Source organism: Erythrolamprus reginae, chromosome 4, assembly GCF_031021105.1.
Source record: "Erythrolamprus reginae isolate rEryReg1 chromosome 4, rEryReg1.hap1, whole genome shotgun sequence".
In the NCBI taxonomy this organism is placed as follows: domain Eukaryota; kingdom Metazoa; phylum Chordata; class Lepidosauria; order Squamata; family Dipsadidae; genus Erythrolamprus; species Erythrolamprus reginae.
In genome coordinates, this window is record NC_091953.1 from 24,874,923 (window position 1) to 24,896,336 (window position 21,414).

At 42.1% G+C, this 21,414-nt stretch overlaps 1 protein-coding gene across 1 annotated transcript in view; it reads right to left on the bottom strand.

The window, feature by feature from the left end:
- Nucleotides 1-7,166: 7,166 nt before the first annotated feature.
- The window catches only part of USP12 (ubiquitin specific peptidase 12), a 30,936-nt gene continuing 16,688 nt past the window's right edge, over nt 7,167-21,414 (bottom strand). The window contains exons 4-9 of the mRNA XM_070749833.1: nt 17,592-17,818; nt 14,971-15,047; nt 13,990-14,073; nt 12,971-13,168; nt 10,471-10,549; nt 7,167-8,877 (exon numbers count right to left, since the gene is read on the bottom strand). Of these exons, the coding sequence (XP_070605934.1) occupies nt 8,776-8,877; nt 10,471-10,549; nt 12,971-13,168; nt 13,990-14,073; nt 14,971-15,047; nt 17,592-17,818 (767 nt within the window). The 3' untranslated portion in view covers nt 7,167-8,775. The remainder of the gene's footprint in view (nt 8,878-10,470; nt 10,550-12,970; nt 13,169-13,989; nt 14,074-14,970; nt 15,048-17,591; nt 17,819-21,414) is intronic.

The window sequence follows — 21,414 nt, forward strand, 5'->3', positions numbered from 1 at the left end:
GACTGCGTGGCTTTGCGCCACTTCAAAAATTTCTGCGGCGGGGTGTCCTAATGACTGTGCGGGCACACGCCCATGCAGCTTAGAAGCAACAGTGGCCGGCGCCCTCCCACTGGGCCCCAAAAGCTCACTTCCCGTCACCGCCAGGCCGGGCTCGCGGCACACCTGACCATGTCCCGCGGCACACTAGTGTGCTGCGGCACACTGGTTGGGAAACACTGTACTAGACAACCAGCTGATCTTAATGTATTTCATTAGCCTGCAGCAAACTGTTTGCAATCTTTCTTGTGCATCATCTTTAGAAGAGTCTTCCTTCTGGGACAACAACCCTGCAGACCAATTTGATGCAGCATACGGCGTATGGTGTCTTCAGAGTTTTCGGAGAGGGGCGGCATATAAATCTAATAAATAAATAATAATAATAATAATAATAATAATAATAATAATAATAATTTATTAGATTTGTATGCCGCCCCTCTCCGAAGACTCGGGGCGGCTCACAACAAACGATAAAACAATATATATAGGCACAAATCTAATATTAAGAAAAAACTAAAAACCCTATCATAATTAAAAAAACCAAACAGCACATACATACCAAACATAAATTATAATAAGCCTGGGGGAAAGGTGTCTCAAATCCCCCATGCCTGGCGGTATAAGTGGGTCTTAAGTAGTTTACGGAAGACAAGGAGGATGGGAGCAGTTCTAATCTCCAGGGGGAGTTGATTCCAGAGGGCCGGGGCCGCCACAGAGAAGGCTCTTCTCCTGGGGCCCGCCAGACGACATTGTTTAGTCGACGGGACCCAGAGAAGGCCAACTCTGTGGGACCTTATCGGCCGCTGGGATTCGTGCGGTAGCAGGCGGTTCCGGAGGTATTCGGACCAATAATAATAATGGTCTGAGAAACTGACAGGCCGTCCCTCCCCAATGCTGGCAGCGCTCATACGTCTCTTTCCCAAAGCCAACTTCTGGATATGATGTTAGCACAGGCATTCGATTTCTTTGGTCGACCATGGCAAGGCCTGTTCTGAATGGAACCTGTGTTATTAAACCGCTGTATAGTCTTGGCCATAGTGCTGCAACTCAGTTTCAAGGTCTTGGCAATCTTATAGCCTAGGGGCCTCCTAGGCAACGTTGGCTCTTCTATGACATCTGGACTTCAACTCCCAGAATTCCTGAGCTAGCATGATTGGCTCAGGGATTCTGGGAGTTGAAGTCCACAAGTCACAGAAGAGCCAACGTCACCTATCCTGGACTTAGGCCATCTTTATGTAGAGCAACAATTTGTTTTTTTCAGATCCTCAGAGATTTCATTGCAGAAAAAACAATTGCTGCCAACCTGCCTTCCATTGAGGACCTGTATACTGCACGAGTCAAAAAGAGAGCGGGGAAAATATTTACTGACCCCTCACATCCTGGACACAAACTGTTTCAACTCTTACCCTCAAAACGTCGCTACAGAGCACTGCACACCAAGACAACTAGACACAAGAACAGTTTTTTTTTCTGAACGCCATCACTCTACTAAACAAATAATTCCCTCAACACTGTCAGACTTTCTACTAAATCTGCACTTCTATTCTACTAGTTTTTCTCATCATTCCTATCACCCATTTCCTCCCATGTTAACTGTATGACTGTAACTTGTTGCGTATATCCTAAGATTTTTATTAATATTGCTTCTTCATTGCTTATTTGACCCCTATGACAATCATTAAGTGTCGTACCACATGATTCTTGACAAATGTATCTTTTATTTTATGTACACTGAGAGCATATGCACCAAGACAAATTCCTTGTGTGTCCAATCACACTTGGCCAATAAAATTCTATTCTATTCTATTCTATTCTATTCTATGAGGTGCCATGTTGAATTTCCAGTGACCAGTATGAGTGAGAGCAATAACACCAAATTTAACATACCTGTTCCCCCTTCACACCTGACACTAATGAGTCACATGACATCAGGGAGGGAAAACAGCTACTTGGACAGCCCATTTGGACATTATTACCTAGGGGTGTGCTCACTTTTGTTGCCAGAAATTTAGACATTAACGGCTGTGTGTTGCGTTATTTTGAGGGGACAGCACATTTACACTGTTATACAAGCTGTATACTCACTACTTTACATTGTACCAAGTGTCATTTCTTCAGTGTTGTCACATGAAAAACTATAATTTACAAAATGTGATGGGGCTGTACTCACTTTTATGACCTACTGAATATTCATGTGATTTTTCACTTAGACATCACTTTAATTACTGAGTTGCTTGTTCCAATCCCTAATTAAGGATAGATGATTCTGCCAAACACAGATTCTTCCTGATCGGTCCTAGTGAACAGAGTATCCTCTGTTTCCCACTTAATGAGGAACATCATCTCGAGAAGGGCGACATAGAAATCTAATAAATAAATAAATAAATAAATAAATGGTAGGAGGAGATTTAAAAGTAGGATTCACACCTCTTAGATGAGGACAGCTCCAATTTTAATGGCCATCCAGAAGCTAACAAATCATGGCTATTCTAAAACTAAATCGCCCTAATGAAAAGGAAATAATTGATGCTTAGATGTGTAAATATCGTCAAATTATTATATTTCTATACATTTTATTTATTTATTTATTTATTTTTATTTATTATTTAGATTTGTATGCCGCCCCTCTCCTCAGACTCGGGGCGGCTCACAACAAAACAAAAACAGTTCATGACAAATCTAAATTATAATTTAAAAATATTTTAAAAACCCCATTTACTAAGCAAACATACATACAAACATACCATGCATAAATTGTATATGCCCGGGGGAGATGTCTCAGTTCCCCCATGCCTGACGACAAAGGTGGGTTTTAAGGAGCTTACGAAAGGCAAGGAGAGTAGGGGCAGTTCTAATCTCTGGGGGAAGCTGGTTCCAGAGAGTCGGGGCCGCCACAGAGAAGGCTCTTCCCCTGGGGCCCGCCAACCGACATTGTTTAGTTGACGGGACCCGGAGAAGGCCCACTCTGTGGGACCTAATCGGTCGCTGGGATTCGTGCGGCAGAAGGTGGTCTCAGAGATATTCTGGTCCAATGCCATGAAGGGCTTTAAAGGTCATAACCAACACTTTGAATTGTGACCAGAAATTGATCGGCAACCAATGCAGCCTGCGGAGTGTTGGTGAAACGTGGGCATACCTAGGTAAGTCCATGACTGCTCTTGCAGCTGCATTCTGCATGATCTGAAGTTTCCGAACACTTTTCAAAGGTAGCCCCATGTAGAGAGCATTACAGTAGTCGAACCTCGAGGTGATGAGGGCATGAGTGACTGTGAGCAGTGAGTCCCGGTCCAGATAGGGCCGCAACTGGTGCACCAGGCGAACCTGGGCAAACGCCCCCCTCGCTACAGCTGAAAGATGGTTCTCTAATGTGAGCTGTGGATCGAGGAGGACACCTAAGTTGCGGACCCTCTCCGAGGGGGTCAATAATTCCCCCCCCCAGGGTGATGAACGGACAGATGGGATTGCCCTTGGGAGGCAGAACCCACAGCCACTCCGTCTTATCAGGGTTGAGTTTGAGTCTGTTGACACCCATCCAGGCCCCAACAGCCTCCAGACACTGGCACATCACTTCCACTGCTTCGTTGACTGGACATGGGGTGGAGATGTAAAGCTGGGTTTCATCAGCGTACTGATGATACCTCACCCCATGCCCTTGGATGATCTCACCCAGCGGTTTCATGTAGATATTGAATAGCAGGGGGGAGAGGACCAACCCCTGAGGCACCCCACAAGGGAGACACCTCGGGGTCGACCTTTGGCCCCCCACTAACACCGACTGCGACCGACCGGAGAGGTAGGAGGAGAACCACTGGAGAACAGTGCCTCCCACCCCCAACCCCTCCAGCCGGTGCAGAAGGATACCATGGTCGATGGTATCGAAAGCCGCTGAGAGGTCAAGAAGCACCAGGACAGATGATAAACCCCTGTCCCGGGCCCGCCAGAGATCATCCATCAACGCGACCTAAGCAGTTTCCGTGCTGTAACCGGGCCTGAAACCCGACTGTTGGGGACCTAGATAATCGGCTTCTTCCAAGGACTGTTGGAGCTGGAGCGCCACCACCTTGTCAGCAACCTTCCCCATAAAGGGAACGTTGGAGACTGGACGATAGTTATTAAGTATGGCTGGGTCCAGGGAAGGCTTCTTGAGGAGGGGGCGCACGAGCGCCTCTTTATAGGATGTTGGAAAGGATCCCCTCCCCAAGGAAGCATTGACAATCTCCTGTACCCAGCTCCGTGTCACCTCCCTGCTGGCCGAAACCAGCCAGGAGGAACACGGATCCAGTAAACAGGTGGCGGAACTCACAGCTCCAATGGCCTTGTCCACTTCATCAGGTGTCACCAGATCAAACTCTTCCCAGACAGGTGGACAAATACGGGCCCCAGTCACCTCGACTGACTCGTTGTCAGTCGACTCTGTTTTCCAATTGGAAACATGTATTATCACAAGGACTGTTGAATAGCACAGAATCTTTTAAGGCATGGATGTCAAACTTGCCACATGACATTTTGCTGTTTCCCCCATTCATGGAGCTGGGGTAGCCGTGACCTGTATGAGACTCATCTGCCCCACTGCCACCAGTTTGACACCTCGTTTTAGGGCAATGTAAACATTTTATATGTAAATTATGAATAAGGCATCTATTTTAAAGTAAGTTTGTTAAAGTCCTACATGGTTGTCAGCGTTCCAAACGTTTCCCTTTAAACGTGACGTACTACATAGCCGTATAATTTTAAATTACTTGGACAAACTGTAACAGAAATTCACCTTGAATTCTCTATGGATTGAGCAGAAACTCCTTTCGTTTTAATTAAACCTCAAGGTATCTAATGTCAAAAAGATAAATGTAACTAAATTTAAACACCTTTGATGAAACTTGTATGAATCACAGACAGCAGTTTAAAGTGAAGTTGTTGAATCATTCCAAAATTTGTTAATCATCTTGATTTCCAGCAAGGAAACAGCTGAGCTATATTGTTAAAAGGTAAACAATTATTGTGATATCTAAGATCAAAAGAGAGCCAGTTTGGTGCCGGGATTATCTCAGGGACCGCCTTCTGCTGCACGAATCCCAGCGACCAGTTAGGTCCCGTCAACTAAACAATGTCGTTTGGCGGGACCCAGGGGAAGAGCCTTCTCTGTGGCGGCCCCAGCCCTTTGGAACCAACTCCCCCCAGAGATTAGAATTGCCCCCACCCTCCTTGCCTTTCGTAAGCTTCTTAAAACCCACCTCTGCCGCCAGGCATGGGGGAACTGAGATATTCTTTCCCACTAGGCTTCTACAATTTATGCATGGTATGTTTGTATGTATGTTTGGTTTTATAATTTAGTTGTTTAGTATTGGATTGTTACATGCTGTTTTTTGTCACTGTTAGCCGCCCTCAGTCTGTGGAGAGGGGCGGCATACAAATCCAATCAATCAATCAATCAATAATTAAATAAATAATTAAATAAATAAATAATTGAATAAATAAATAAATAAATGCCAGAAACTGGCAAGACTGTGAGTTCTAGTCCTGCCTAGGGCATGAAAACAGCTGGGTGATCTTGGGCCAATCTCTCTCTCTCTCTCTTTCTTTGCCTTAGGGAGAAGACAATAGCAAACCATATCCTGCCTAGAAAACTCACTAGCACTCAAGACAAACCTGAAGAGGCGCAATAGCTCAGTGGCTTAATGACAATGGAGATGACCTCAGTTCTGATGGTTTGAGCCCAAGCATTGCGTGGCAGAGTGAACTCCCGTCTCAGCTTCTGTATACCTAACAGTTCAAAAGCATGATCTTCTGTTGTGGTTAGCTCTGGCCCTGCTCCTGCCCCAAGGACTGTGGATGTGGGGGGAGACATCCACATGCTGCAGGCCTGTTTTGCCCCCAGTGGAATCTGATGATGAAGGCTCCTCTGACCAAGAAGACATGAGTGACAGGGAGGAGAGTGTGGCAGACAGCTCAGAAGGAGATCAATTATCTCTCTCCTCCTTGGATTCAGAACAAGAGTTAATGATATAGCCACACATGCGGAGAGCGATGCATAGGCAACAACAACTGAGAGATTATTATCAGAGAAAATGAGGCCACCTGTGGTTGGGTGGGGCTGTGGTAATTAGTGAGGCTGCTATAAATAGCAGCCTGTGGGTTTGGCCATTGGGGAGGATTATCTGATCGTTGTGTTTCGTGACTGCTTTACTGACTTTGACCTTTTGTGTGCTGATTTTTCCCTGCTTTGAAACTAAACCAGGGCAAAGTGTGTTTCACTTTGTGAAAGAAGAAGGACTGTGAATTGCCTCACAGCTGCAAGCTAAGTATCTCAGAACTGATAAGGGACTTGTACAAATTACCAGTTTGTTTGGAGACGAGTGCTCTTTGCTATACCAAAAGAGGGCTTGGTTTGAGTGAATTTTCATTATAAAGAACATTGTTTTGAATTTTCAAACGTGTGTGGGTCTGAAATTTGTACCTGTGAATTTTTGGGAGGATTCTACAAGAGAGCCCGACAGAACAATCTTCTATGCAAGTAGATATATAGGTACCACTTTGGTGGGGAGATGAGCTGGTGCTCTATGCAGTCAATAGGATTCCTGATGGCTCTGAACTTTCCGGGTTGCAATGTCCATGTGCGAAGCAGTTCTGAGAGGGAAGGGGGCTTTGGGAGATGTTGCAGATGGCACCAGTGCATTTTCTCACTGGTGCAAAACCAGCTTGCCCTTGTGGGGCGCACCTTGAGAAGCATGCAAATTCGAACTATAACAGGGCTGGTGCTTTGGCAAGACAAACTACCACACCGCAACAGCATTGTGATCTCCTGGCTATTGTAACAATGCCATATACTAGTGAAAACAACAACACAACTCCCCAGTGTGGCCAATATTTACGGATGATAGTGACTTGTTATATTCCAAAATATGCAGAAAGCAATAAATTATACTGATGTTCTCAACCAGAAAAAGGCAGTGATCCCAAATTCAAGTTTTATGCAGTCATAACACCCATAAATAGTTTAAACAATATGTACTTTTATATAAATTACTTTTAAAAATGAATATTCATTCTCAAGAGTTCTTACACAGTCTTTGTAATAGTGTAATTTTGCCACCACCAGCACCTCCACCCGCAAGATGATAGAATAAATGAAACAATTACATGTTATATGTTTTAATAAAAAAATCTTTACAATTTAACATGATTTTTTTTCACATTAGTTAAATAAGACAACCTACATTAAAAATCTGTTCAGTTTGATGATGTTAGATTCCTGAGCTAAATTGTATAGGTAAACTGAATGCATTAATTATAGCAGCAGACAAAAACAGTTTCATACTAACACTGCCAGCAAAACAAAACTATGATGAAAGTAAGGAGTGCCAAAATATGAAGGCACAATTGATCTGACTGGAATTATGTATTTAGCTTTATTTCATCAAATTACATTCAGCCACTGCCACTCAGACAACATAACCATGATGTGGAGATCCCTTGCTTTCAGGATCAAAATAGCCTAATTTAGAATCTTCTTTTTCTTCATTTTAAAACGTTAGTGGTAAAAACTTCACAAGACTTTTGGGAGTTTTCAACTATCCATACCCATCGCGTTCACAGAAACTGAGATATCCTGAAGCTATTTTATATTTTAAGCAACACTACAATGAAGACCAAAATTACATATTTGCCATCCTGGCTCTATTAAGCATGGGCAATCCTGACTTATATTGCAGTCAAAGTGTTTAGAAGACTTAGAAAAGGAAAAAAAAACTGGTACAGCAGACTACCGATACCATCTTAGCAATGATAAAACAGAAAATCTGTTTTATAACATAAGAAACAATTGAAATTCTTTAAATAACATACATGAAACATACAGCAAGAGACACCGGCTCCTTATTAAAGAAGCAAATTCCATACTTTCCCCTGGTTAGTTTAGGTTTCGAAAGTATATTTTTTGAGAAATCTTGTAGATGAACAATGTAAAAGAGTATTTAAATCCAATAAAATCTAATATACAAATCTAGGTTCCAAAAATTGTGGAAATATAAAACACAGAAACTCTAGAAGTTGCAGTAACACATAAATAAAAATAAAATTATAATTATAAATCAAGTTCTTCCCCCATAGAAAGTTTAAAACTCAAAACTGTTCCCATAAAGGTACTTATTACTGTAATGTAAGCTTCTTAAAAGAAGCAAAACACATTTGACTTCTTGGTTCCAGTCACAAAACCATGTTATAAATTTATTCTGGCCAAGAAAGCAACTGTTAGGCTAATTCTCTATTTATGTGTGCAAAAAAATCTAGAAACTGAATATAGGTAAAATCAAGATCAAGCATCAGGTGCACTTTTAGTTAATACCAAATAAATTAATGTGCCAAATTTATATTGCTTTGCTGCACTTGCATTTGATGCAACACTGACAAGAAATCAAAGATGCCAAAGATTATGAAAATATATCCACAAAATTGGACTCCTGATCAAGTCTGTTAGACGCAACTTGTTGGGTGGGTAATTCTTACAAGAGTAGCAGATCTGTTTCTCCAGTGCATTTGTGATGCATCAGCCTTGTCCTCATGACCCCTGAGCAAATTCATGGAGCACAATATGAAGATTTTCAAAAGCCTCTCTGAATACCTGGGTTTACCGCAGCGCAAACCGCATCAGCGTTCTTTTGTCTCTGCTTTTACTGTCTTCTAATGAAGTCATTTCCACGTTATCCAGAAAAGTGAGGCAGGAAGTAACTTTTTGCCTAGACACAATCAGTCCCGGGACTGATAGAAGAGAATATAACCAGATTCTGAGTTTTTTGAAATGTCTGATGTCAACCCGTAGAAATCTTCAATAGCTTGGGCATCTATTTTCTGAAACAAAATAGAGGAGTATTGATTTCCCAAAAACAATACTTTGTAATTTTGCAGCAAAACTATGACTCTAGTGCCAGCATATTAAAAAATAATTTGTCACTTGCAACAACAGGGATATTTATTGAGAAAAACATGCATAATTATCTTTTTTTGGTAAATAACAGGTCTATATCAAGAGCAATAAATTAAGTTCGTTGCTCTTGATATAGATCTGTTATTTACAATATAGATACAGATCATCTAAACATGAGCCAACAATGTGCAGCGGCGGCTAAAAAAGCCAACACAATCTTTAGCTGCATAAACAGAGGAATACACTCCAGGACAAGAGAGGTGATACTACTGCTCTAGCTAGACCATATCTAGAGTACTGCATTCAGTTTTGGTCACCCCACTACAAAAGAGACATTGATACTCTAGAAAAAGGGTAGAAAATAGATACTCTAGAAAAAGGGACGAGTACAAGTGCACTAGAGTGCCTTCTGTCCCCTGTCCTATTGCTCTCCTATATTTCCTATACCTTTCTTCTATTCCTATATATCTTCTTCTACTCTTTCATTGATATGTTCTATTACTATATCTTCTTTTCTATTCTTTCTTAGATATATTTTACTATGAGTATCTCCTCTATAACATTCATCATGTATTTTACTATGTGTATATAGATATATACCCACTAAAAACCTCATTGTGTATTGGACAAAATAAATAAATAAAATTAAAAGTGCAGAAGAGAGCAAACAGAATGATAAAGGGACTAGAAACTAAAACATACGAGGAAAGGTTGCAGGAATTGGGCATGGATTGTCTAGCAAAGAGGAGGTCCAGGGGGGACATGATAGCAGTCTACAAATACTGGAGAGGCTGCCACAGAGAGGAGGGGAACACATTATTTTCCAAAGCACCACAGGGCCAGACAAGGAGCAATGGTTGGAAGCTGTCCAGGGAGAAATTCAACCTAGAAATAAGGAGGAACTTTCTCACTGTGAGAGCGATCAACCAGTGCAATGGCTTGCCCACAGAGGTGGTGAATGTTCCAATATGTTAAATATGTTAAATAAGGTCCAGGAGGGAAGTGTTTTTAATAGGAAAGTGAACACAAGAACAAGGGGACACAATCTGAAGTTAGTTGGGGGAAAGATCAAAAGCAACATGAGAAAATATTATTTTACTGAAATAGTAGTAGATCATTGGAACAAACTTCCAGCAGACGGGGTAGATAAATCCACAGTAACTGAATTTAAACATGCCTGGGTTAAACATATATCCATTCTAAGATAAAATACAGAAAATAGTATAAGGGCAGACTAGATGGATCATGAGGTCTTTTTCTGCCATCAGTCTTCTATGTTTCTAGCGCTAGTGACCTTTAAGAAAAGACTGGACTGCCATTGGAGTAGCGTGGTGTAGGGTTTCCTGCACCATCAGGGGGTTGGACTAGATGACCTGCAAGATCCCTTCCAACTCTAATAATAAGTAAATAAAAAGTTGCTTCCAAATATTTCTAGTTTTGATCATCTAAAAACAAATAGCAAAAACGTTAAGTTCAATGAATACATTTTACAAGCAATAAATCATAACAGTTCTTACCTCTACAATGTCATCGTCAAAGAGCAGCCAAAAATCATGACTCTTTACAATAGCAATATAGTGTCCTCTGTTCGGCCCACTGTGAAAATAAAGTAATTAATGCTATGTCATCTTCAAATTCAATATTACATGGGGAGGGGAGGGATTACATAAAATGATACTACAGTAATATCTCTAGATACGAGCTGCTCCACATGCGAGTATTCCAAGTTACGAGCTGCAACGCGAGCAAAATTTCTGTTCGACACCCGAGCTCAAATTCGAGATACGAGCCGAGCTTCCACTAGGTGGCGCAAGAATCTCCTTGCTTCCAGTTATCTCGGCGCGAAAAACGAAGTCTAAAGGCATTCGTTCGAGATGCGAGTTGATCGACTTACGAGCTCGGGTCTGGAACGAATTAAACTCGTATGTCGAGGTACCACTCAAAAGAACCTTTGGTTATCTATATGGCTTCAAAAAAAAACAACCAATATAATCTTTACTAAAGATTTTTACTGAAGAAAAATATATGGCTCCATCCTGGTGGAGCATTCTACCACTGGCGGTAAAAACGGTTTCCATCCGTTTAGACTTCTGGAAGGGTATCACTGGAGAGGGCTGACAGGGTAAGATCTTATCCCCTTCCATCGCGATGCTAGTTCCAGTATGGTTTTAAAATCATAATCTGTGTACTTTTAATGTTTTAATATCGTAATTATTATTATTTTTTACTTAGCTTGTAATTTATAAGCTACCCAGAATTACCTTACAGGTTATATGGGCTGCATAAAAATGTAATGATTAAATAAAGAAGCAACAACAAGCAATTTTCCTGTTACAGAAGGTATAAAAATCTATACATCCAAAGAATGAGTGTTAATATCTTTTAAAATGAAACTTTCAGACAAAAAAGCGATAATCAAATGAAAGCAATAAAAAGGATCACTCATTAAAGCCCTTGAAATAGAGAATTAAAATCATCCACTAATATTTATGAGATTATTTAAAAAAAATGAAAGATACAGCTTTTGTCCCGCAATCACTGGTATGTTGAATGAGGCTGTTAAAATGAACATTTAAGTGCAGTTTTAGTCACAATGGTTGCGATAATTGGGTCAACCGTAGATAATCTAAGGGTAAAGTGTTGGGGGTTTGGGGATGACACTACGGAGTCCGGTAATGAGTTCCACGCTTTGACAACTCGGTTACTGAAGTCATATTTTTTACAGTCAAGTTTGGAGCGGTTAATATTAAGTTTAAATCTGTTGTGTGCTCTTGTGTTGTTGTGGTTGAAGCTGAAGTAGTTGCCGACAGGCAGGACGTTGCAGCATAAAGCACTGAAGGCAGCCCAGAGAAGGACAGACATGTGTGTTGCTAAGTGAGGACTTGCTATTACTTTGAAGAGAAAAATATTAAAGAAGTACAATTGGTTGCTATATCATAGGCCAGTGATTTTCAACCTTTTTTGAGCCGCGGCACATTTTTTACATTTACAAAATCCTGGGGCACATCACCAACCAAAATGACACAAAATGACATTCTAAAACACTCTGCTCTCTTTTTCCATCCCTATCTCCTCCCACCTTTCTGTGTGTGTATACACACTTTTGAACCATTTCCAAAAACAGGTGAAGGCTGGGGGGGTGTTTCTCTCTTATTCTTTGGGTGCTTTTTATCATATACTTTAAATCAAGAGCCACTTCTCTCTCTTTTTCCCCTCTCTCTTTACTGTCATTCTCTGTCTCAATCATTTTCTCATTTCTCTTTTTCCCTACCCTTTTTGCTCATTTCTCTCTGTCTCTCTCCCCCTTCCTCTCCTTTTCTCTCTCTCTCCCTTCCTCTCCTTTTCTCTCTCTCTTGCTTTCTTTCTCTCTCTTGCTTTCTTTCTCTCTCACTCTTGCTTTCTCTCTCTTTCTCTCTTTTCTTTCTCTCTCTCTTGCTTTATTTCTCTGTCTCTCTCTCTTGCTTTCTTTCTTTCTCTATCTCTCTCACTCTCTCTCTCAGCAAAAAGTTGCGAGAGCAGAACCTGAGCTTCCTTCTTCGCGGCACACCTGACCATGTCTCGCGGCACACTAGTGTGCCACGGCACACTGGTTGAAAAACACTGTCATAGGCCAGTGTTTCCCAACCTTGGCAAGTTGAAGATATTTGGACTTCAACTCCCAGAATTCCCCAACCAGCGAATGCTGGCTGGGGAATTCTGGGAGTTGAAGTCCAGATATCTTCAAGTTGCCAAGGTTGGGAAACACTGTCATAGGCAACCCCCTAGGTAATACATTGGCATTCCATATTGCCCAGCCCATATGATGAATAAATCTGTATCACTCAGGTAAGAATAAGGTGTGAGTTAAGAGGATAGTGTTACATGGATGCATTTCCTCATCCCACTGATTCAACTAGTACTAATGTCACTTTACATATGTAATACATTTTGAACTTTATGTTTAGGAGTTTTAGCATACATACATAGCACTATTTCCCAATAAGTAAACAAAAAACAGATTATAATATATTTTATTACCTTCCACAGTGAACTACCACTGCCACAAGATCATACATTCTGTCAGGATTTGTGGCATCGCCGGACGTATTAAACAGCCGAAGTTCTAAAGGAAATACTACCCTATAGGAGAGTTTTGTATATCGATGAAGCTGGTCCATGTATTTAAATCTTTTCAGATGGAGAGCAAGGATCATAGGGAGCTTTTTTACTTTCATTCTGAAACAAAATTAAACTGATCACTATATTTAATTAGATTTCACTCTATTTTGCTACCTGTCTGCAAAGTCATAAAAAATTAATACAATTGTTACCAATTTACCCCAATATTACCATTTGCTGAAAGTTTAAACAAGGCAAAAACTCAAAATATGCAGTTAATTTATATACATATACATATACATATACATATACATATACATATACATATACATATATATATATATATATATATATATATATATATATATATATATATATATATATATATACAGTGATACCTCGTCTTACAAACTTAATTGGTTCCGGGACGAGGTTCTTAAGGTGAAAAGTTTGTAAGACGAAACAATGTTTCCCATAGGAATCAATGGAAAAGCGATTAATGCGTGCAAGTCCAAAACTCACCCCCTTTTGCCAGCCGATGCGCCCGTTTTTGCACTGCTGGGATTCCCCTGAGGCTCCCCTCCATGGGAAACCCCACCTCCGGATTTCTGTTGCCAGTGAAGCGCCCGTTTTTGCACTGCTGGGATTCCCCTGCAGCTTCACAAAAACACGGAAGTCCGGAGGTGAGGTTTCCCATGGAGGGGAGCCTCAGGGGAATCCCAGCAGCGCAAAAACGGGCGCTTCGCTGGCAACGGAAGTCCGGAGAGGGGGCATCCCAGCGGCGGCGGCAGGTTTGTAAGTTGAAAATAGTTTGTAAGAAGAGGCAAAAAAATCTTAAACCCCGGGTTTGTATCTCGAAAAGTTTGTATGATGAGGCGTTCGTAAGATGAGGTATCACTGTATATATTACTAACACTCAAAATAAATGCATATGGTACCTTTTGTGTGCTTCCTGTTTACTGCGACATTCTTCACAGTAATATTTATATTCACTGCACAAAGTTTCTGTGCTGCTAAAACCCCTAAAATGAGAATTTTTTAAAAAATCAATTTTTGAATAAAGTATAGTTAAAATCCAACAACTATGAATTATTCACTGAAATATTTTTCATACTGAACTGTACATGGCATATTTGAAACATTTTTGCACTAAGTAGGTTGTTGTGGTTAGCTCTGGCCCAGCTCCTGCCCCAAGCAATGTGGAGGTGGAGGTGGGGGAGACATCCACATGCCGCAGGCCTGTTTTGCCTCTGACCAAGGAAGCGTGAGTGACAGGGAAGAGGGGAGTTTGGCAGACAGCCCAGGAGGAGATCAATCATCTGTATCATCCCTGGATCCTGAACAAGAGTTAATGACACATCCACGCATGCGTAGAGTGATGCATAGGAGACAACAACTGAAGGATTATTACAAGAGAAAAAGAGGCCACCTGTGGTTGGGTGGAGCTGCTGTAATTAGTGCTACAGATAAAAGTGCAGCCTGGTGTGTTAGCCTCATGGCAGTTTATCTGATTCATTGTTTCGTCAAGATCGTGGTTTTTTGCTGTTCAGGATTGTGTGTGTGGACTCTCTGGACTTTAGAATTGGACTCAATTTCCCAGTTATTGGGTGAGCAATTGGATTGCATTTCACCTGTGCCTTGTGTGTACCAGAAAATCCCTTTGACATTTAAAAAGGGAGCTGTTTCTGTTTTTGTTTATAAAAATCTTTGGGTTTTCCTTTTATTGTGTGGTATGTGTCTTCCTGGACTAATTACCCTGTAATTATGGGCGGTTGAAACATGCCGGCAGAACAGTTCAATTAAGGAAGAATATAAAAAGTCTCTTAATCTAAAACTGGTCTAATAAAACTATTTTACTTAATCTTAAATAAATGTATATGTTTATGAGGACATAATCAGAGATAAGTCATTGCTCTTACCTTAAACAATGTGTGATTGAAGTGTTTTGTTCCACATCAACAGAAAGATCTAAAAAATCTTCATCTTTGCTGCTTACCTGCATGTTCAAAATCATTGTATTATCCATTTATGTATACTTTTGAAAGATCTTAAACTAAAAATAGATGAACTAGTTTAAAACAATAATGGTAATTAATAATGGTAATTAAACTTGTAACAAAATTCACTTTTCTTAGAGAAAGAATGCTATTATTTTCATATCTCCATTTGTTAATATTCCACTATTAACAGCACAGCAAATGCCAAATAATTTCAGAGATCTTCTCTTGATTTATCTATTTACCCTGAAAGAAACGGATTCACTTCTCTTGGTAATACAGTGGTATCTCGGTATTTATCGGTTCTGGGAGATGCAATAAGTATCAAAATCAATGAGTATCAAACAATTTTTCCCCATAAGAAATATTTCTATACTCACTTTTTCTAAATGTCATCTGTTGCCTATTTTTTTTAATATTTAGATTACATTACTATTAAAAAGTCCTTAAACATAAACAAACCTCTGCGGTTCAAGTGTTGAACATCACCTATAAAGCCCTTCATGGCACCAGAGCAGGGTATCTACGAGACCGCCTTCTGCCGCACGAATCGCAGCGACCGGTTAGGTCCCACAGAGTTGATCTCCTCCGGGTCCCGTCAACTAAACAATGTTGTTTGGCGGGACCCAGGGGAAAAGCCTTCTCTGTGGCGGCTCTGACCCTCTGGAATCAGCTCCCTCCAGAGATTAGAACTGCCCCCACCCTCCTTGCCTTTCTTAAACTCCTTAAAACCCACCTCTGTCATCAAGTGTGGGGGAACTGAAACATCTCCCCCTGCCTATGTAGTTTTTTGTGTATGATATGACTGTATGCATGTTTTAATATATTGGGGTTTCTTGTTTCTTAGCCTTTTTAAATGTATTATTGTTATTTTGGATTCTAACTATTAGATTTGTCATTATATATTGTTTTTATCATTGCTGTAAGCCGCCCTGAGTCTACGGAGAGGGGCGGCATACAAATCTAATAAATAAGTAAGCAAGCAAGCAAGCAAGCAAGCAAGCAAGCAAGCAAGTAAATAAATAAATAATTCTATTAAATCAGGCTATGAAAAAATGTTTATTGAAATCACACACAATTCAAATTCATGTCAATATCTTATACTCAGCTTTTGATCCACTGCCAAAAACAAATATTTTGTTTTTATATATATTCCAAATCAGGCAGGGAAGGTATGTTGTGCACTGTCAGTAAAACAATTCCGATTGGCAGGATCCAGGAAGAGAGACTTGTCTCCTGTTGCCTCTGGAGCATTCTCCCTGCCCGTAGGTCAGGCGGGCTTCCTCTCTCTTAGCCTTTTGGAAGGTTGTGAAAACATGGCTCTAAGGCCTTGCTTTGGGCGCACAGTGGAATACATAACCATGGCACTGGTTAAGCATCCCAAAAGCCCTCTTGCCTTTTTAATTAATTTCTATCACTGATGGACTGTTTTTATGTTTTAATATCACCCAAAGTCCCTATGTAAGGGAGATGTTTATTTATTTATTTATTTATTATTTAGATTTGTATGCCGCCCCTCTCCGCAGACTCGGGGCGGCTCACAACAAAGTGAAAAAAACAATGTACAGCAAATCTAAATTACTGTTTAAAAATATTTAAAAGACCCCATTTTCTAAACACACATACATACAAACATACCATTCATAAATTGTATATGCCCGGGGGAGATGTCTCAGTTCCCCCATGCCTGACGACAGAGGTGGGTCTTAAGGAGCTTACGAAAGGCAAGGAGAGTAGGGGCAGTTCTAATCTCCGGGGGGAGTTGATTCCAGAGGGCCGGGGCCGCCACAGAGAAGGCTCTTCCCCTGGGGCCCGCCAACCGACATTGTTTAGTTGACGGGACCCGGAGAAGGCCCACTCTGTGGGACCTAATCGGTCGCTGGGATTCGTGCGGCAGCAGGCGGTCTCGGAGATATTCTGGTCCAGTGCCATGAAGGGCTTTAAAGGTCATAACCAACACTTTGAATTGTGACCGGAAGTTGATCGGCAACCAATGCAGACTGCGGAGTGTTGGTGAAACATGGGCATACCTAGGTAAACCCATGACTGCTCTCGCAGCTGCATTCTGCACGATCTGAAGTTTCCGAACACTTTTCAAAGGTAGCCCCATGTAGAGAGCGTTACAGTAGTCGAATCTCGAGGTGATGAGGGCGTGAGTGACTGTGAGCAGTGAGTCCCGGTCCAGATAGGGCTGCAACTGGTGCACCAGGCGAACCTGGGCAAACGCCCCCCTCGCCACAGCTGAAAGATGGTTCTCTAATGTGAGCTGTGGATCGAGGAGGACCCCCAAGTTGCGGACCCTCTCCGAGGGGGTCAATAATCCCCCCCCAGGGTAATGGAAGGAGCACCCCACAAGGGAGAGACCTCGGAGTCGACCTCTGGCCCCCCACTAACACCGACTGCGACCGACCGGAGAGGTAGGAGGAGAACCACTGGAGAACAGTGCCTCCCACCCCCAACCCCTCCAGCCGGTGCAGAAGGATACCATGGTCGATGGCCTGACAAATACTGAAAATTGAGACAGATTTGTAGAAGATGCTTACAGTTTCACAGGTGAGACACCTTGTTTCATTGGTTAATGTTCCCTGGAAGATTTCATGGACCCATGTTGGATCTGGAGAATTATTGTTTTCACTGTCGATACTGCCATTCGGTAGACGACCATTCTGTTTCTCCTGTTTTTTCTCCTCTTGCAAAATATCTGCCACTGTATTCAGCAAATAGTTCAAAAATTCATGTGCATCTTGCTGCATATAGTTGTCAAACAGCTCTACAAAAAAAAAATTGATATGTTTAATCTACTTCTTTGACAGGTACTGTAAACACATTTTAAAAGCAATTGCTGGGAACAAACAATGTCAGAAAGCTATTACACACACACACACGTTTGTTTATTTGTTTATTTGTTTATTTATTTATTTATTTATTGATTGATTGATTGATTGATTGATTGATTGATTGGATTTATATGCCACCCCTCTCCGAAGACTCGGGGAGGCTAACAGCAATCATAAAACAACGTACAATAATAATCCAATACTAAAAACGATTAAAAACCCATTAATATAAAAAACCAAACGTACATACAGACATATCATGCATAAAATTGTAAAGGCCTAGGGGGAAAGGGAATCTCAATTCCCCCATGCCTGGCGGCAGAGGTGGGTTTTAAGTAGCTTACGAAAGGCAAGGAAGGTGGGGGCAATTCTAATCTCTGGGGGGAGTTGGTTCCAGAGGGCCGGGGCCGCCACAGAGAAGGCTCTTCCCCTGGGTCCTGCCAAGCGGCATTGTTTAGTTGACGGGACCTGGAGAAGACCCACTCTGTGGGACCTAACTGGTCGCTGGGATTCGTGCAGCAGAAGGCTGTCCCTGAGATAATCTGGTCCGGTGCCATGAAGGCATCCTGCCTAACCAACTTTCTCTACCATAGAACTTTCATATAAAGCAGAGTTGAGTTACCTAAGCATTGAGATTGAATTTTGTTTAACATTCCAACTTCAGTCTCCCAATTTTACTTCATATATTTAGGGTGATCCAAAACACGGTAAAACCAACTGCAACAGGATGGAACATACAGTGATACCTTGTCTTACAAACGCCTCATCATACAAACTTTTTGAGATACAAACCCAAGGTTTAAGATTTTTTTGCCTCTTCTTACAAACTATTTTCACCTTACAAACCTACCACCGCCACTGGGATGCCCCACCTCCGGACTTCCGTTGCCAGCGAAGCACCCGTTTTTGTGCTGCTGGGATTCCCAAGGCTCCCCTCCATGGGAAACCCCACCTCCGGACTTCCGTGTTTTTGTGATGCTTCAGGGGAATCCCAGCAGCGCAAAAACGGGCGCTTCATTGGCAATGGAAGTCCGGAGGTGGGGTAACACAGCAACACAGAGGTCCGGAGGTGGGGTTTCGAGGACTTCGGTGTTTTTGCGATGCTGCAATTTCACTGATGCTCCCTTCGCTGGGAAACCCCACTTCCAGACCTCCATTGCCAGCGAAGCGCTCGTTTTGACGCTGCTGGGATTCCCCTGCAGCATCACAAAAACACGAAAGTCTGGAGGTGGGGTTTCCCATGAAGGGGAGCCTCAGGGAAATCCCAGCAGTGCAAAAACGGGCGCTTCGGCTGGCAAAAGGGGTGAATTTTGGGCTTGCAAGCATTAATCACTTTTCCATTGATTCCTATGGGAAACATTGTTTCATCTTATAAACTTTTCACATTAAGAACCTCGTCTTGGAACCAATTAAGTTTGTAAGACAAGGTATCACTGTATATTCTGGACTCCAATACTTTGTATTATTTCAGATGTGTTATTGGAACTTGGTTCTATATATACTTAAACTTTCAAAAATAAGGGAGAGATGTTCTTTTTTTATCCCTGGCATCTTTCTAGGAGCATATTGAAGAAGACTGAGAATATTTTTCAAACAACAGAAAAAGATCTCTGCAGTACGCAAGCCTGTTTCCACCCAATAATAGATATGATCTATTATTTAATATGATGCTGGAAAAGGATGTGGCCGCTTTAAAGAGCTGCAGGTAGGTGCTTTCTTGGATTGAGTGCTCAAAGGACTTTCTGGAAGCCAATCCAAAACAATGCACAGTCCCAATGCCTATGGGAATAGCCTATGAGAACAGTAATTTTAATCAGTAATTGCCTGGTATTTTGCTCCTCACAACTGCTTAATAATTACGTCTGTAATTCACTTATGGGCTTGTCTTAACTAAGCAGACATTGAATCAAATTAATAAAATGGTATCCTTTAGGAATAAACAGAAGGTCTACCCCCAAATATAAATGATTTGTTCAAAGGTTGATCAAATAGTCATGAGTTCCTTATTCCATGCAAAACATCTTCACAATGCAATTGTATCTGAAGAGCAAAAATAAACCAGAGACAAATAGGTCTCCACCTGGTCACTTTTAAAAAAGAAAAAGTGTGCATCCTAGCAGAACTAAAGAATTTCACTAAAAGAGAAAGTTGCAAAGGTATAAAATAAATAAGCATGGTTTCAGTTAAACAAACATTTGATTCAAGTTGTAGAGATATTTTTAGAAGTTGGAGAATTTATGCTTCTGTTATTGGCAACTGCTTAATACAGTGGTACCTCGTGATACGAACCCCTCGCCATACGAACAATCCGAGAAACGAACCCCGGGTTCGGAAATTTTTTGCCTCTTCTTCCGAACTTTTTCCATCTTACGAACCCGCCGCCGCGAAGCCCCGCCGCCCGGCTGTCACTTTTTGAAACAGCCGGGGGGCTTCTCGGCGGCCTCCCGAATCCAAACGCCAAACCTGAACTTTTGCCGAACTTCTGGGTTCGGCGTTCGGGAGGCCGCCGAGAAGCCCCCCGGCTGTTTCAAAAGATGACAGCCGGGCAGCGGGGCTTCTTGGCGGCCTCCCGAACGCTGAACCTGGAAGTTCAGCAAAAGTTCGGGTTCGGGTGGCCGCCGAGAAGTCCCGCCGTCCGGCTGTCGCTTTTTGAAACAGCCGGGGGGCTTCTCGGCGTCCTCCCGAATCCAAACGCCAAACCTGAACTTTTGCCGAACTTCTGGGTTCAGCGTTCGGGAGGCCGCCGAGAAGCCCCCCGGCTGTTTCAAAAGATGACAGCCGGGCGGCGGGGCTTCTTGGCGGCCTCCCGAACGCTGAACCTGGAAGTTCAGCAAAAGTTCGGGTTCGGGTGGCCGCCAAGAAGCCCCGCCGTCCGGGTGTCGCTTTTTGAAACAGCTGGGGGGCTTCTTGGCGTCCTCCCGAATGCCGAACCCGGAAGTTTGGCAAAGTTCGGGTTTGGCGTTCGCGTTCGGCAGGGCGCCGAAAAGCCCCCTGGCTGTTTCAAAAGGTGATAGCGGGGCGGTGGGGCTTCTCGGCGGCCACCCAAACCCGAACTTTTGCCAAACCTCCGGGTTCGGCATTGGGAGAATGCTGAGAAGCGCCCGGCTGTTTCAAAAGGTGACAGCAGGGCGGCAGCGGTCTTTTGCGTTATTTTTCCCCTTGCACGCATTAATTCATTTTACATTGTTTCCTATGGGAAACAATGTTTCGTCTTACGAACTTTTCGCCTTACGAACCTTCCCAGGGAACCAATTAGGTTCGTAAGACGAGGTATTGCTGTGTTTGTGTGAAGCTGAGGGAAAGGTTATCTGGAGGTCAGCAAGCTAAAAACAGAGTTTCATTTCATTTTCATTTCAGTTAGAATAAACTAAATAGGTGCCTAGAATTATTAGATAACAGACATTCTTTGAATGAATTCTCCCATTGTTGTAGATGACAGTGTCTCACTTGTATTGGATAGAGTACCTAGTATAGTGTACTAGTTGTGTATTCTTGAGTAAGGGAGAGAGCATCCTTTATCTGTGAGCAA